Below are 18,791 nucleotides of genomic sequence, written 5' to 3' on the forward strand. Positions count from 1 at the left end.
GACCCGTATAAGTTCCATCAAGTTTAATCCTACCCATCAAACGTTACGAACCTGAGAAAATGTGTCTTATTTTCTAAAATAGGGAGTAACACCCCCCAAAAGTCAAATAATCTTAATGAAAATCGCACCATCTGATTCAGCGTATCAGAGAATCCTATTGTAGAAGTTTCAAGTTACTATCTGCAAAAATGAGGAATTTTGTATTTTTTTATTTTTTTTTTTTTTGCCAGAAGAAAGATCATGAATGCGTGTTTATTTGTTTTTCCCCAGGGGTGATCGTATGAACCCAGTGGTTCTAGAATGCCAAGAGAGGGCTCATTCTAACGGAAATTAAAAGTTCTAGTACCCTTTTTAAGTGACTGAAAATATTGGAGGGCAACTAGGCTCCCTCCCACGCTCATTTTTTCGCAAAGTCACCGGATGAAAATTTTGAGATAGTCGTTTTGTTCAGCATAGTCGAAAAATCTAACAACTATGTCTTTGGGCACGACTTAAAGCCCCCAGGAGAGGGGCTGCAACTTACAAACTTTGACCATTGTTTACATATAGTAATGTTTATTATGAAGTGTATAGACGTTTTCAGGGGGACTTTTTTGCGTTGGGGTAGGGGTTAATGGGGGGAGGAGTTTACGTTGGAGGATTTTTCCATGGAGGAATTTATTATGAGGTGAGAGAATTTTCATAAAAGGGGCGAAGGATTTTCTAGCATTATTTAAAGAAAAACAATGAGAGAATAAATAAAATAATAATTTCAACTGTAAGTAATGAGCAGCATCAAAACTTAAAACAAACAAAATATTACGTATATAAGGGGGTTCGTCCCTTCCACAATACCTTGCTCTTTACGCTAAAGTATTTTTAGTAATTTCAATTATTTATTCTACGGCCTTTGTGATTCAGGGGTCATTCTTAAAGAATTGGGACAAAATTCAGATTTAGTGCAAAGAGCAAGGCATTGACGAAGGGGCGAACCCCCCTCATATGCGTAATAAAAATACACAAATATAGAAGTTCGTTACGTATATTTATTACTAACGAAACGCCTCGCTCTTTACGCTAAAGTTTGACTCTTTGTCGCAACTCTAATTTTTTAAACAATAAGAAACTTTAGCATACAGTGCGAGGCGTTGAGGAGGGGACAACCCCTTTCATATACGGAATAATTTCTGTTCGTTTTAAGTTTATGTCGCTCCTTACTTATTTTTTTCTTTAATTGGACTAAAGACTACGGAACTACTTTAGTGAAAATTGAGCGGTGTTGGCGAATTGTATACCTAATAAGTTTTTATTTTGGACTTTTTGTTTAGAATAGCTATTAAAAATAGCCAATTATTTCTATTTAGAACGGCCCTAGATCTGTAGTTAACAGTCTCATTAATCGTTAAATACTAACTTTGGTGGAAAAAAAGATGACTTGCCCAAGGGACACATAACGCTGGTCAAGACAGATACTGCACACTTTTTAACAAAGGGAAGTCGAAGACGGAGTGTACTTACTGCAGACAAATGAAGGTCAGAGAAGGAGCGACACAATATCGAACATAAAGGATTTGGAGACCCAGCGTCCACATTACAAGCGAAAGGGCATTGGAGACGCAGCGTATGCACTATTGACCATAAGGCATAAGAAGCGCTTTCTGGCCCCCAAACAGAGCGGACGCATTGCTGTCCGACAGAGTAAATATTAGGCACCCGTAATATTGACTGATGAAGGTTGGAAACGGAATTTAGGTACAGTTGACCAAAGGGTCCACGAACGATAGCGAGTAAAAAGAAACGTAAAAAATGTTTATGTTTGAGACTTTAGAATAAGGGGAGTTGGAGGGGGAACGGGACTAAAAGATTTACTTTATGCCCTTCAACTATACAGATTGAGAACCGACGTATGATTGCGGACAGTTTCACTTGCCTTGGTAGATTATTAGTAAAGACGGTGGGAGCATTGAAGATGTTCAAAGTAGAATAGCCAAGGCTCAGGGTCTGTTTTCACAGTTAAAAAAATTTTACAAGAAGAGGAAGACAAGTCTTCAAACCAAGATTAGAATATAAGAAGCTACAGTAGTCAAATATGCCTCTAAAGTATGGCGCTCCAAAGAGCAGATGAAGATTTGCTAGATGTTTTCCTGAGAAATTGCATACGGATTGTTCGGGGTACCCGGCTTACTGACCATATTTCCAAAAGTAGACTCTATGAAAAGTGTGGTTCAATTCCGCTTTCTAGGGCTATAATGATAGAAAGGTTCAGATGGCTAGGGCACGTTCTGTGGATTAAGGATGACAGATTACCAAAGATTGTATTTTTCGGCCAACCGTCTAGGGCTAAAGAGAAAGCAGGTCGTCTGCAGTTGGGGTGGGAGGATGTCATAGAGAAAAATTTAAAGGAAATGGGAACTTCCTGGTAGGGAATAAAAAGGGAAGTTTTAAATAGATTGGGATGGAGGAGGAGCGTGCGTAGCTGTGTTGGCCTCAGGCGGCTTGGTGCTGCCGTGAATTGTTAGTAGTAGTAGTGTAGTGGTATAATTGTGATCTCAGTAAGGCGTCAGATCTGTAGTCGACAACTTGATACGAAATCACTACGTCAAATACTATCATCAAAACGCAATCAATATGTTTTTCACTTGACGAGAAAAACAAATATCATTTGTAAAATATCCCCTTAACGTTTTCTTACTTTGAGCTTCTTTGCTACAAAAATACCATAAGATAGGCAATCAACAAGGTTATACACATTGAAAACATCATTTGTGAAGTATGCACTTACTTGTTTTTATTAAGAAAGTCATAATGCGATCACAATAGAAAAAAGTCAAAGACAGAGCGTTTGCACTGTTGAACGAAGGGTTTTGTAAAGGGAAAAAACTCAATATTGACTAAAAGGGGGCCAGAACTGAAGCATGCGGGCTGCTGACAAAAGATAGTGGAATGAGGGGCGTATCATAAGCATTATTTAACAAAAAAGTTTGGAAAGGGAGCAAACGCACTGATGACCAAAACAAAATTGAAGACGAAGCGTATACACTGTTGACCAAAGGGAGTCAGAGACGGAATTTATGCATTCTTTACCAAAGGGAGTTGAGGACAAATCTTGCGTGCTGTTTTGCAAAGGAAGTTCAGACAAAAGGTACGAGCTATATCCCTAAAGGGCTCGGAGACGAAGCGCCTACGTGTAACTATGCAGCCTTAAAAAAAAAGTTAACACAAAAAATCAAGCTGCAGATTTATAATAGTACATATAGACTATAAAACACAGTTATCCTAGAATAGCAATAGAAATTACAAAATACAACAAAATAAAAGAAGAGTGGTTTTTTTCTAGAGAGGTGTAATGTATTTTATGTGCCTTGGTATTTTTCAGCATCAAAAGCCTTTCGGGCTTTCTTCAATTCCTCATTCATAGTCAGTAGATCTTTGATCCTTGCATATTTTCGTGCATCTTTTCGAACGAGAAAAACCAAATCTTCCACTTGTACTCGACCTTGTCTTCCAATCTCCATAGCTTTATGAGTCTAAGAAAAACAACAACAAAAACTACAATCAGTAAAATGAACATGGTTAAGCAAAAGATAATTTCTTAAAGCACATTGGTATGCCACACCCAAATATACGCTTTGTTTTTCAGTATCTTTGCTGGCCTTAAAAAAAAAACCTTTTTGATCGCTTTTTCATTAAAATTTTTAATTATAGTTAAGTGACACAACTGACATTTTTGATGATTTCAAAAATGTAGTTATTTATTCACCTTTTTTTAGAAATTATGCAGCAAGGTTCCTCCTTTGGATGAAACTAAAATAAAAAGAATAATACCCGCTAATTCTAGATTCTTCCAAAATATAACGTTCGTTACCACGCCCATTGCACCAAAAGACGCAAATATTTGAAATATAGACACATAAAGTGCTTAAAGATATTGTTAATCTTGATTATTGTAAGAGTTAAGAAAATAAACCAGTCTTTATCATGCAGCAAAATGGACCGTGTGTAAAGGCTTGTCAATAGTTGTTTTCGCTATAGCTGTTGATTTGCCATGATCCAAATAGCCAAAAAAAAAAATGTATTATGGATTACTCGGATAAGCTATTGTTGGGGAACGCTTCCCAGACACTGAATAAATTAAAATTAAAGAGAATAAAAAACAAATTAAAAGTAGAATAAATTAAAAAGAGTAATGTCGACTCTGGGTTAGACATAGATTCTATGGTATTCCATCAAATGCGACAGGTGAAATAACAGCAAATTGACAAGAATGTTATATCTTACTAGAATTATGGTTCAAGCTAATAAGCATGTAAATCTGATCCCATAAAGGTGTCTCATTTCTATGTAGAGCAAGAATTGTCCAAGCTACAGAAATTTTAGACACATCAGAAAACATAATTTGTCTTCTATTACATAAAGAGACCTGATTCAACGTGTTCAATTAAAAACACCATTATACGTTGCATGGTAAATTAGCTTCTGTAGAAACATGGTTAGTAATGGGGCTTATATGCAAAAACAAGAACTGATAGAGAACAAATGTCACAGACGACAAGAAATTGAAATTGAAATTGAGAACAAATGACAGAGACTGATAGAGAACTGATAGAGAACTTGTTTTATCAAGAACTGATAAAACAAGAACAAAAACAGAACTGATAGAGAAAAAACTGAAATCAGCACTTATACTACAAGACTAGCGTAATAACGAATTTCAACATTCAGCGATCGCTAATACATATCATTTCTCATTCAGACGTCATCAAGAGGGGATAGCAGCCTTGAATTTAATCGATATATCAGTGTTAATACCCTGAAGAGGTAGTCGAAGTAACTATTTAGTTTAAGATGCTTTTGCAGACACAGTACGTCACCAGTTTCGCAAAGTGTTCATATAAAAAACAAGCTTCCAATTAACATCTTCATTAGCATTCTATGACATTATTCTGATACCATTATTCAGTTAGTAGGCTACAAAAGCTTCTGTGGTAAAGGGTATTTACAGCTACAGCCTGGATGATGTAAATGAGAGCGAAGGGAAACCTTGCCACTCTTTGGCAGGGTGAATCGCAGTTACTTGAATGCCCCTATTGTCCACAATAGGAGCAGTGAACATGAGCTTTACATGCAGAGGATATATGTTCATAGTCTTAAAACTAATAAAATTAGATAGGCAAGGGTAGTTACTCCGGGATTTTAATCGACTCTTGCTCCATAAGGACAGAATTTGAGACGGCAACAATTTAGTCATCTTTATAAACAATCAGTTCAAAAGATCTGATATTTCAAATATATGAGGCTCTTTCACCACAATTAGTCCCTAAGCTCTTCAAGTTCTTCATAGGAAGATAACACTTGCAGCAAAGCAACGAACACTGCAATGCACAGAGTTTTGATGTGAGGCTTCAAGAAGCTACTTTTGATATCCTTTGAATTTGCTTTGGCGGTCACGGCACTTCTGTCACTGGCAAAAAGTCACTAGTTTCTTCTAGGTCTCTGCTCACTAATAGCTGACTTGGGTCTCAACAGAGGCCGTTTGTGTATTCTTTTTGTTTCTTCGGATTCCTCATTAGTGTTATCAAGCAAGATGGTTTTGGCATCTGTACTGGAAGGGATAGAGAGGGAAGAGAGGATACGTTGAGTCTGCACAAACTGTCCAGTTTGTCAAATTTCATACACAATTTGTAAACTTAGAGATTAACGTAGCACTCATTTTTCCCGAGATAACGCCCACCCCATCGATCACAAACCATGGTTGTGCCACTTCTCTCAGTCTTTTCAATAATCTTCAAAATGTATAATAAAAATTATAATGTCACAAACAGCCTTAGCAATATCACAACGGACATCCCCAACAAATTGAGCCATAGTTGAAAAAATAAAAATACTGGGCACCAAAATAGTTCATCCGTATGCATTCCAGACACCACCAATGATTAATTATTTCTCAATCAATTAGTATTATTATCAAAAACGTGGATGAAATTAATCCAGAATTTACTTAAGAAAAAAAGAAGGAAGACAAACCAGTTTCACAACAACATATTCAATTCAATCCATAAATTAACTTAGATCATTACAGGTAAAGAAAGTGGAAACTAGACCTCCGTTGCCTGTGCAACGGGAAGTGTTGCAGCAACTGTGCCCTGTTCCTTAGGGCACAGTTGCGGAGCAACACGTGCAACTGTGCCCTACGGGACACAGTTGCGGAGCAACAGTCTCCATTATGTCCTTCAGAGGACATTTTTCTAATGCGGCTTCGATTGTTATCTTGAAGCATCTTTGATATGTTATATAGCACTACTCGATAAAAATAAAATAGACATCAAAATCGAAAATTTAAGAAAATTTTCAAAAATCGGAACGAGATTGACTTTTCCGGAATTATTTCCGGGAAATCTGTAAGAGCTACGGAGTTTCATGCTTCAGTTCTCGAAAACATCAATAAAAGTTCTATATGAGTTCATAATTATTTTATCTCTAAAATGTTTACTTCCGAAACTAGGGCCGTCTTAACTTGACGCCAATTCGAAGTATTATGTTTCGAGACGCACATTTCGGGAATTATTTCCGGGAAATCTGAAAGAGATACGGAAATAACGTCTTATAGTTTTCTGCTTAACTTTTGATGGTCTAAACTAGGAAAATATAAAACAAACCAAATTCACCAAAAAATTTAAATTGCCCCGAGGGCATGACAAAACTTCCAAATAGAAAAACCCAAAGAAGGAATTTTATTTCGGAGAAACTATTGTAACCCTTAGTTGTTAGGAGATCGAGACCTGTCGAACCGCGTTGGAAAAAAAATTCTAGCTGGTCCAGAACAGAAGTTACATCTAGAACGTCGAAACTTCGAAAATTATTTCTTAGAGAACGAAGCAACTTGGTATATAGAACACTTCACTTCTTCTTGCATACTTTTCATAGCACTACTCGATAAAAATATAAGAAACATCAAAATCGAAAATTTGAAAAAATTCCAAAAAAAATCGGAACGAGATGGACTTTTCCGGAATTATTTCCGGGAAATCTGTAAGAGCTACGGAATTTTGTGCTCCGGTTCTCGAAGAGACAAATGAAAGTTCTACATGAGTTCAGCATAACTGTATTTCTAACAAGTTTATTTCCGAAGCTAGGGTCGTCTTAACTTTACGCCAAACATCGAACGCAGAGTTTCTAAGAAAAAAACGGTTTTATTTTTTTTTTATGTACAACTGTTAGAAATTTTAGGAACTTCTCTGGAACATTTTTACTCTGTTTCACGTTTCCCTTCCCTCTGAAAAATCTCAAATTTTCAACTCTTACCACTTCGGAGCTACAGGTCGCTGATCACGGTGAAAAAAAAAAAAAAAAAAAAAACTACGAAAGCAGTAGTGTTGCTCCGCAACACAATGAAATATAAGCCAATTATGTTGACCCCTTTGAAAGTCGTTTAACTTTAAATTCTGAATCGGCAAATAGGCTTATTTCTATATGTTATAATTCAAAAAAGATTCAGACGAGCATTTAAGGATTCCAGTAATTCGAAAATGAGCTTAATGTAATTATTTAGTTTATCATTTGACACTGAAACGATGGATCACGGATCCTCAATCCTCATACCCTGAAAGAATTATCCCAGGGGTAATAATCATACCCAAGAAACCCCCCAAATAAGTTTAGGCTACTTTAGGCTTAAAATAGAATTTTTTAATTCCAGACATATTTTGAACTATTACTTCGAAACTGGAATAACATTATATCATACAGAAGTTGATATTCTGAATATCTCGTGATTATCTGTCGACCGAGATTCTAAGATCAGGGTGACCCAAAAATTGGAATCGATTTGGCTGCTTTACATCTATTAAGAATAGAATGATCGCATGGCCGCGCTTGAGTAGGAAGCAAGATTAGTGGTTGATTTGGTGCTAAAACCAGACTTAAGCAGAGCTGTGTTTTATCACCGTTTAGATCCATTAGTTAGACAGATTTTGTCCTAAAGAACACGGCAACGCTGTAGGATAGGAGGAATACTGAAACAAAACCTGTCATACAATAGTACAAAATACGGTTATGTCTCTTAGACTAGTAAATGATGTGATAAAACCCTCCTAAAATTAGTGTTACACAAATGACATAAGCGACCAACATTAATAATTAACATTTAATTGAACATTAATATTAAGAAGATTAAATCGTCTAAACTAGCAAAGAATACCAAGATCACTGTTAGAAAAAAGATAAGGATACTAGAAGTCATGGTATTGGAAACAGTCAAATTAGATTCAGAGATGTGTTCCCGTGGATTGCTTGTCCTGTTACTGTTACTGTCTGTGTAATCATCCAAGTCTTTGTTTCATAATTTTTTATGCATCACAGATTAACCTTTTTTTCTTTTATTTCTCTGTTCCTACTCCCTAAATTATGTGTATGGATGATAAAGTGTAAATGATTAAAAAGATAAAGTGTAATCATTTAATTTCCAAATATTTTTTTCCTACGTAACAGACTTTCTATCTTAATAGAAAACAATATATATATATATATATATATATATATATATATATATATATATATATATATATATATATATATATATATATATATATATATATATATATATATATATATATATATATATATATATATATATATATATATATATATATATATATATATATATATATATATATATATATATATATATATATATATATATGAGTAAATTACTTATTTGCTCAGTGGGATTCCGTATAACAATGTTCCGAGAATAAATGGACTCGTGTTAATGTTATAGCTTTAAACAATAAAATATAATTGCTCTAAATATAACGGAGATTACCCCTGCTATGCAGCTCTTTAGACTAGATTTAAACCTTACAGGACAATACTTCAATTTTTTTTTTAACAAGAGAGGGCCTGTCACCCTTTCAGCACCCAAAATGCAACCTAACCCATAATAATCACAGCAGTATGCACCAAAGTTCATTTATATAGTTCTCTCTAAAAAAAAAAATAAAAAAAAAAAAAAAAAAAAAAAAAAAAAAAAAAAAAAAAAAAAAAAAAAAAATGAGGAGTTGACTTAAGGGGTTGGGATCAAACTGATTTTTAGCATTTTCCCTCATATGGATGAACACATACACTAGCAACTAGCAAGAAAGCCTACTTCTTCAACCCGACAGAAATAAAAAAAACTAATATGCTAATACATGCACACTTAATGTATAGAGATTACCATATCGGTTACATATTCTATGACCAAGTCTTCCAATAGGTCAACAGATTCTGTATATGGATTTTGATCGTCACCAAACCCGTACATCATGCATCTCAGCTCTTTACTGAACCACCTTCTTCGGCCAGAAGACGTCGAACCATACTGCAATTCTGCTTCTTCTTCATCTATATCCTGAATTTAAAATTGTTTTAGCCAAATAGAAAAATAAATTAAACAAAATAGGAGTTTCAAAAGTTGTTCATTCCATCCTTGTTTACTAGTAAGTTCTATGGCTGACAATGCTCCTTCAGTTACTAATAAAATATATAAAAAAACAAAAGTTGTTCATTCAGTTACTGATAAAATATATATAAAAAAAGAATTTATACAAATAGAATTAGTGAAAATTCAATTGTTGCTTAAAGTCAACTAATTCAAAATTAACTGAACAGTTCAACAATGTCAAATCAACTTCAAGGCAGGGCAAAGTAGAAGTTACAAAGTAAATCTGCAGTTTTGTAGGTCTCAGTATTAAGCATATGCTTTCTTCGTTACTTCCAAAATAAATACAATACGTTATTCTAAAAAGTTACAAATACAGCAGGAGTTATCATTTTCTTGCTATAATATTTTAACTTGAGAATAAATGGTCTTGTCATAATTATACAAATACAAGGGGAAAATGTTGAAATTTGGATTCCACTCTGAGTGCCAATTTGTTTATCCTTCAGGACTGTTTATTATAAAGCAATCCTGAAGCCTAAACTCACCAAAGAAAGAATCAAATCAATAGTAAAAGAGAGGGAAAATCAAACAGCAAAGTATTCAATGTTTCCATGCAACAGAAGAATAAAGAAAAGGGAAAGAACTACTTCATTTAATGATACTACAGCAATATTTATATGAATGAGGTTGTAATTGATCAACATCAGGAAACAACAGCCAAAACCAACAAAACATACACAAAAAAGCCAAAAGTGGATATAATATAATCCATTTTACAGCAAAAAAAAACAAGTCGGCTTTTTTATTTGCCCTTACATGGAAAGAGTTCCATCTAAGATTAGTCTAGATAAGGCCATATGTGAGATCAACCTTCATCCTCATTGATATGTAATATAAACAACGGCATGAATCTTGAAAATATCTTCCATCTCCCTTTTGCCTAGTAAAAATTTCAGTTTTTATAGAGATGAATAGTACGTTGTTTTTTTTCGCTTATTTGCCTTATTGTTTTCTTTACGGTAGGAATTAAAAGATTATAGGAATGTTGATGATGTTTTGATAGTATTGGCACTCCCCTAAAGAAACCCTGGGGATGAAAAGACACAACAAATAACAGTGCATGTTGTCAAATTAAGATATAAGCAATAGTAAAAGAAATCTACAGCTCCTATCCAGTTTGGCTGATCTGCAGACAAACATCTACCATAACGATGAATACAATCAGCTATAATATTTTTCATAGCTGTTAAAAAGATTGTCTGATGAGACACGAGACAGTACATTGAAGTCCAAAAAGAAAAAAAAAAGAGATGAGAAATAGAAGACTTCGCAAAGAAGGGGACTTTAGGACAACATGCAAGATCATTAATGAAATTACTGGGAAACGTCATAAATCTGAAGGACCAGTGAGAGACTGGTCTAGTCAAGTGGTTACTGAACAGGAAAAGACAAACAAGTTTTGGGTAAACCACTTTGGTATTCCGTTAGACAGACCCCGTCAGCTACCCTGCCTAGTAATCCAGTCTCCCTCCTAGACCTTAACCTAAGTGTTCAACTTCCATAGCCTGAAGAAATAATGGCTGCTTAAAAGAAGGTAAAGTCTGGAAAGTCCCCTGGCAAAGACAGAATGTCTAAAAAGACACCTAAAACCTCCTTAAAGAGTTATTCAGAACCGTCTTGTCATGTGGATAGGTTCCATGAATGTCATATGGATTAACAAAGAAATTACCAAGGATTAGAAAAGGTGCAACCTCACTAAAGTCTTCAAGAAAGGAGATGCATCTAAATGCAAAACTAGAATAAATCTCTTATTAATACCAGGAAACTCCTGTCAATAATCCTGCTGAACAGGATAAGCTTCATCCAGGATCATTATCTGAGGGAAGAAAAACATGGTTTTCAGCCCAGTGGGCCCTGTGCTGACCTTCTCTTTGTCCTATGTGTGATGATACAAGAATCTCGTGAGTTTAGAAATAAAATATATCTTGGCTTTATATACTCTGAAATGGTATTCGACTCAGTTGAAAGGCAGATTCTGTGGAGAATCATCCAAATTGGAAAAAAGAAAACTTGTTTTATTTTTATTTAATTTATGTCCATCAGCTTCCTCCTTAAACGCATATCCAGAGTTACCTACATATGATTAGGGCTACCATCCCCTCAGAGATGATTCTTCAAATCAAAATTTAACTGTTGCATAGTAATGCTTCAAGAAATATAGATACATACATTTGATTTTTGAATTAAAATCAAGTTGCCATCAATGGCTAATTGGAGAAAACCCCAAGAAAGTTGATAGTCTGAGTGAGAGGCGTGACTGGCATAACCCTTTTTTCAGGGATGTATAAAAATGATGTCATTTTCCCTTTTTGATAGATAGTCTATCATTCATTTCATCCATCCATCTTGGGGCAAAAAACTAAAGTAGATATTCAAAGAACTATAGGGATGATTGAGATTTCCGGGTTGACTCATGAAAGACAATGTTGACTGGACTTTTATGCAAAGGGGGGGGGGGGAGCTGGATTTGCTTGGACTAAAAGGCGAGCATGTTACCTATGCCTAATAGGCTCGCCCGCTTTAAGACATATATATATATATATATATATATATATATATATATATATATATATATATATATATATATATATATATATATATATATATATATGTTTTCACTACATAAAACTTGCGAATATACAACATTCTTTGCTGTCCCATTGTCTGTGCATAACAAAGCCTTACATACTTATAATGACATCATATGCAAACCCTCTTTTTACAAACAAACAAACATGCATACATACAACTTATTTTTATATAGACAGATAGATAGATAGGTATACAAATACACTATAAATTAACTACATAAAACTTGTGAATATAAAAGATTCTTTGCTGTCCACTGTCTGTGCATATGAATAGATTGTCAGGTTTACCTACCCTCGAACATGCAACATACAATTGTCCATGGGAAAAACAATCTGTATTAAGATCTATACTGCATTTTTCTAATGATTGCCCTTGAGCTTTGTTGATGGTGATTGCAAATGCTAATCGAATTGGGAATTGCAATCTTTTACATTGAAAAGGCAGAGCCGTTGGAATCATGGGAATGCAAGGAATAAGAACAGCCTCACCCTCAAAAGGCCATGTCAGGATTGTTGCCTCTATTATGTTTTCCATTGTTTTTTTTTTACAGCAAGTAGCGTGCCATTGCAAAGCTTTGGTGGGTTAATAATTTGTAACAGTATTATTGGTATGCCTATTTTTAGTTGTAGCACGTGTGGTTGAGACCCTGGGAGATCCAAGGAATTTAAAAATTCAGATGAATAATTGACTGCTTCATTTGGTTCTAGAACTGTGTAGACTGACTTGCAAATGACTGCCTAGTCTTGAATCTTGGTCAAAATAATATTGTTGATTTTGTGGACATCTTTATTCTTGGCTGCCAGAATTGCTTGTTCACTTAGCCATTTATTATTTTTTTTAATTGGTTAGAATATTTGGAAATACCTTTTCAACCAATTCATTTGTGGATGTCACTAAATTACAGAATTCAGCAGGCATTTGTATACATCCTGAAATTGAGTCTACTGTGAGCTTAATATCACAAAAAGGGGTCTATAGGCTAAAGTATGTCCCAAGTATGTCCCAAGAAGGTATTTTGAAGTACCTACCTCTACTCCCTCTCCCTCTAGAGCTTCCTGGCCTTTAAAAATATGTGTGTTATAAAAATGAAACCTTGCAAAATAGATCTTCTGCTTGAATGAATTATAACAAAATTGCTTTTAGCTTCACAAGTTTGCTCAATCCCAATTTATAAGGTTTTAAAGATATGCAAATACATTTTCTAAATTCTGAAAAAAAAACATTGATATGGCTCAGAATTCTACTCAAATAACAGGAATTGCATTTTCAGAATTAAAGGCAGAGAAAAAGCAACTGGTAACTGAAAGTTAAGGTAAAATGTTGTTTTGTCAAAAATTTCAATAGGTCATGTAGACAAATTTCAGGACCCTCTAGAGGGAGAAGGAGTGGAGGTAGGTACTTCAAAATACCTTCCTGGAACATACTTTAGCCTGTAGGCTAGGCTTATCCCTGAAAGTTTCATTTTACTAGCCTAACCCCTTTCTGAGATAGCAAGAAGTCATTAAACTAGAATTTCAATAGGTCTATGCCTATTGAAATTTTGACAAAACAACATTTTACCTTAATTTTCAGATAGAAGGTGGAGAATTAATTTTCAGAAGGAGTGTAAGCAGGTACTTCAAAATACCTCCCCAGGACATACTTTAGCCTGTAGACCCCTCCCTGAAAGTTTCATTTTCCTAACCTAACCCCTTTCTGAGATAGCCAGAAATGACTAAACTACAATTTTACCATATGCAAAAATATTGAAATATGTAATTGAAAAACGTGTACCTCACAAATCGTGAGGCACTTGAATTTTCTGTCATTGCATCAGCTCAAAGTTGCCCAAAAATGCTTCAGAAATATCTAAGAAAAAACCGGACATCACAGTCCCCATCCTCAACTTCATTCACTGACCCTGAAACACAGACAAATATAGACAATGATAATGAAAAAGCTGAAACATTTTAATAAACTTTTTTCATCTGTTTTTACACGACCTCACAATGAAACTCCTATTGATCCTAATTTTTCTACCAATTTCACAATAGATTTTGATGATTCTGACTTTGATGATCAACACATTTTTGAGGTCTTGAAGCATCTTGACACAAATAAATCACCAGATATTCATGAATTTTCAAACCATATGATCCGAGAGCTTACAACAGTACTCACTGAACCACTGACACATTTGTATAATCTGTGTCTGGCGTCTGGTACTTGCCCTTTGGCATGGAAAAAAGCAATAATTAAACCCCTGTATAAAAGTGGCACAAAAACACAATTTAAAACTATAGACCAATATCAAACACTTCAATTTTTTCCAGAGTTATGGAAGAACTAATTGTCAAGAGAATACAAAATTATTTTGAATCGAATCTTCTTTGGCATCCATCTCAACACGGATTCTGTAAAAAACGTTCATGTAATACACAGCTTTTGGAAGTAATTACTGACTTCCATAGGATGGCAGATGAAGGTCTCAGGTTTGATTGCATCTATATAGATTTTTCTAAGGCATTTGATAAAATTTCCATTCTGCTTTTACTTCAAAAGTGTGAAGTATACCACCTTGGTGCCAGAATGTTGAATTGGATTGGTGATTATCTAACAGGCAGGATGCAGAAAGTGATTGTAGGTGATGCTTTGTCCTCTGCTGAGATAGTTTTAAGTGGTGTTCCACAAGGTAGTTGCCTTGGTCCAGTACTTTTCTGCCTTTTCATCAATGACTTGCCTCTTGTTGTCCACCATTCCACAATTAAAATGTTTGCAGATGATGTAAAGCTCTACTACTCCTTGACAAATTCAGATAAAGCTTCATTGCTTCAAAAAGACTTGGATGCAGTGCACAATTGGTGTAATGCTAACTCCATGTTTGTCAACAAAAATAAGTGTAGGGTTGTCCATTACTTCGGCAAAGTAGAACAAAGTTACCAATACCATCTTGCTGGACATTCAATCCTACCTGTTGAAAATGTCCATGACCTTGGTGTTCATTTTTATTCTAGTCTTAGGTTTGCAAGCATGTCTCTGAAGTAACTCGTAAGGCAAACTATCAGCTATTATGTCTTAGGTGGAATTTCCATAAGTTTAATCTCTGTTCATTCATTGCCATTTATAAATCAACAGTTCAACCTATACTTGAATACAATTTGTCAGTATGGTATCCATTGAATAAAAATGACAGAGCAAGGGTTGAAAAAATACAGCAATGAGCAACTAAGCTTGTACCTTATTTGAAACATTTGCTGCATGAAAATAGACTGCACAGGCTAGGATTGTCAAGTCTTCAATTCTGAAGGGATAGGGCAGACATTATTAACACATTCTGTATAATCAAAGGCATTGATAATATAAGTACATCACAGTTCTTCACATTTAATGACACTAACAGGACCCATTATCACCCACATAAATTGTACCCCTCACTTTCAAAAAGGAAAATAGGCCAACATTCATTTTACAGCAGGGTATGGAAGCCATGGAATGACCTTCCACCTAAAACATTTCTAACAGACGACATAAATAAATTCAAAACAAAACTAGCAGAAACAAATTTTCAAAGTAAATCATTTTTAAATAATTTATAGTATTATTTGTCAGTGTTTGTTGTAGTTGTTATTTTCATTGATTTATATGTGTGTATTATGTTGTCAGTTGTATTATGTTGTCATAACTTCTATTTATTATATTTATTGCGACAAGCTTGAAAGCTTACCATATTTGGTATTAATAAATAAATAAATAAAAAAAAGAAAGATAAAGGTCCTCAGGCTGGACAATTTTTAAGTAAGAATTGTTTTTTTAACATGTATTCTTATGTAATGGACTACTTATAGGCTACATTTACACCCTCCTAGGCTAACACCTGTTTATCAAAAGCATGGCTTATTTAAAAATATTATTGCAAAACTGGAAAAAGAATGAAAGAAGTGAAGATAAAGATTCTCCCCCTGAAAATATGTATAATGGTATTATTCTGAATATTATGAAGTAATTTGTTTTCCTTGACATGTTATGCACTGGGCTAACCCTGCACTTACACAAAGGTTATCCCCAGAGGCACACCAGTGCAAGACAAGTTCTCACTGCTACTTAAGACTTATTTATTACAGGCCTACTAACAAAAACACAAATATATTCTAGTAAAATATTACTCCTTCAAAATCGTCCTGTCCATAACCATCAATTTGTATGTCAACATTATCGTTGTTTTTCTGAGCATTACTAGCCATGTCCGACAATTTTGAAATGCCTGCCAATACGGTAATGAGGTAATCCTCATTAGGCAACAAACGGAAAATTGTTGGTTTTTTGGGTTAAAGTTTTGAAAGTCTTGCGTTAGCTTGAAAAATGTAAATATGCTTTGTGATGCAAGCATTTTGGGTATCTATGCCAGGGGTGTAATTTACTATGGAGTAGGGGGTGGGGCGGCTAAACCCATCCTTATCCCAGTTTGCCCCCAGCTGAAATTTAGTTTCTGCAAAAGGTCTCGTCAAGACTAAAATAAGCCTGCATAATTCAAGTACAGAGAGAGACAGGTCAGTTTGTTTATTATATATTTGCCTTTATGGTCCTAAATGTTTCAGTTTTTTACATTTCACATGATTTGGGAAAATTGCCTCCAGCTTTACCTCCTCTTCAGGACTTTGACGAAGTTGCGTCATCGATCTATATAATTAGAGTTGTACAAAGTCAAAGTTGTTTTCCGACACAATTTTGACGCTTAAGCCAGATGAATCATTATATGCAGCATAGTTTTAACAATTATGTAGTAGAAAAAAGTATTTGAATTTGTAACCATGTAGTTTTCACTATGCATCTTTCAATAGTTATATAGTTAATGGTTAGTTTAGTCTAGTCAGTTAATTCAGGCTATCAAACCTAAGGAACTGGTTTGTTTTCTTGTGTCGAGCACTCCAAACACCACTGGAATCCTTTTTACTGGATTGAAATAACTAGCACAATGAGATTTTCTTTATTACATCATAATCAAAAACCAATACGTCCATGATAAATTTGACACTATCAGCCGTTCCTGAGTTATTGCTGAAATGCCTTTTTGACAACCAGCATGCATAAAGTGCGTTTGCTCACTATGCACCCAAACATCCTTTGAAAAATTTGACTTTAACGTTCTTAGTCATTCAAAATATGTTAAAGTTTCTCCCTTTAAACATCTATATCTGGTAAACATGCCTTGAAGGTCTCAACTTAATAACTTTATCCGTCTCTAGCATATGGTAATTATTCCCTTATTACCAACTTAGATGGACAAACTGTCATTTGTGATAGTTCAACATAACCAATTTCATAATATGAAAGTTTCAAACAGTTTGTGGTAACGAACTGTAGTAAGGAGCGACCCGGCTCAATAGTAACCAAAACTCTAAAAAATAGAATCTTGATACAAATAGCTAGATCAAAAGAATCGTATTATAATGCTGATTTTAAATATATAAGTTTCATCAAGATCGCGGATGCGTGTTTTTTTTTTCAGGGGTGATCGTATCAACCCAGTGATCCTAGAATATTGCAATAGGGCTCATTCTAACGGAAATGAAAAGTTCCAGTATCCTTTTTAAGTGACCAACAAATTGGAGGGCACCTATGCCCCCTCCCACGCTAATTGTTTTCCCAAGGTCACCGGATCAAAATTCTGAGATAGCCATTTTATTCAGCGTAGTCAAAAACCTTTTATCTATGTTTTTGGGGACGACTTACTCCCCCACAGTCCCCTTGGGAGGGACTACAAGTTGCAAACTTTGACCAGTGCTTACATATAGTAATGGTTATTTGGAAATGTACAGACCTTTTCAGGGTGATTATTTGGTTGGGGGGGGGGGCTGAGAGTAGGGGAATATATTAGGGGAACTTTCCTTTGAGGAATTTATCATGGGGGAAGAAAATTTCCATGAAGGGAGCGCAGGATTTTCCGGCATTATTTGAAAAAAAAAACAATGAAAAAATAAATATGAAGAAGTTTTTCAACTGAAAGTAAGAAGCAGAATTAAAACCACTTAAAACGAACAGAAATCATTACGCATAGGATGGGCTCACCTCCTCCTAATACCTCGCTCTTTACGCTAAAGTATTTTTAGTAATTTCAACTATTTATACTACGCCTTTTGTGATCCAGGGGTCATTCTTAAGAAATTGGGACACAATTTAAGCTTTAGAGTAAAGAGCGAGGTACTGACCTCATATACGTATAAAAACATGAGAATACAGAAGTTCGTTACGAAAGCTAATTTATAAGTTACGTATATCTTTTACTAAAAAAAAAACGTAAAAAATTAAAAGTTCTAGTTGCCTTTCTAAGTAACCAAAAAACTGGAGGGCAACTAGGCCTCCTCCCCTGCTCTTTTTTTGTCAAAATAATTCGATCAAAACTATGAGAAAGCCATTTAGCCAAGAAAACTATGCAAATTTCGTTTTAATTATTCATCTGCGGAGAGCCAAAATCAAAACATGCATTGATTCAAAAACGTGCAGAAATTAAACAAAAAAACAAGTTTTTTTAACGGAAAGTAAGGAGCGACATTACAACTTAAAACGAACAGAAATTACTTCGTATTCAAAAGGGGCTGCTTCCTCATCAACGCCCAGTTCTTTATGCTAGACTTTTTTACTGTTTTAAAAAGTAGAGTTCAGAGAAAGAGTCAAACTCTAACGTAAAGAGAAGGGCGTTGATGAGGAAGCAGCCCCTTTTGAATACGAAGTAATTTCTGTTCGTTTTAAGTTTTTATGTCGC

The 18,791-nt window shown here is 34.8% G+C and overlaps 1 protein-coding gene across 1 annotated transcript; it reads right to left on the reverse strand.

Moving 5' to 3' along the window:
- Nucleotides 1–3,205: 3,205 nt before the first annotated feature.
- Nucleotides 3,206–16,312, reverse strand: LOC136026459 (transcription initiation factor TFIID subunit 13-like). Its single transcript, XM_065703057.1, has 3 exons — nucleotides 16,195–16,312; nucleotides 9,194–9,367; nucleotides 3,206–3,506 (listed from the first exon to the last, which is right to left on the reverse strand). The coding sequence occupies exons 1-3, from the start codon at nucleotides 16,270–16,272 to the stop codon at nucleotides 3,333–3,335; spliced, it is 426 nt and encodes a 141-aa protein (XP_065559129.1). The 5' UTR covers nucleotides 16,273–16,312; the 3' UTR covers nucleotides 3,206–3,332.
- Nucleotides 16,313–18,791: the final 2,479 nt, after the last annotated feature.

The sequence above is a fragment of the Artemia franciscana genome, chromosome 4, assembly GCF_032884065.1.
Source record: "Artemia franciscana chromosome 4, ASM3288406v1, whole genome shotgun sequence".
NCBI classification, from domain to species: Eukaryota; Metazoa; Arthropoda; class Branchiopoda; order Anostraca; family Artemiidae; genus Artemia; species Artemia franciscana.

What these genes read in the sequence shown, in the direction of transcription:
- LOC136026459 (XM_065703057.1), bottom strand. Translation starts at nt 16,272, where the DNA reads ATGGCTAGTAATGCTCAGAAAAACAACGATAATGTTGACATACAAATT. An exon ending in GACAGGACGATTTTGAAGGA is followed by an intron (nt 9,368 to 16,194) that starts GTAATATTTTAC and finishes TTTTAAATTCAG; the next exon opens with GATATAGATGAAGAAGAAGC. An exon ending in TAGAATATGTAACCGATATG is followed by an intron (nt 3,507 to 9,193) that starts GTAATCTCTATA and finishes TGTTTTTCTTAG; the next exon opens with ACTCATAAAGCTATGGAGAT.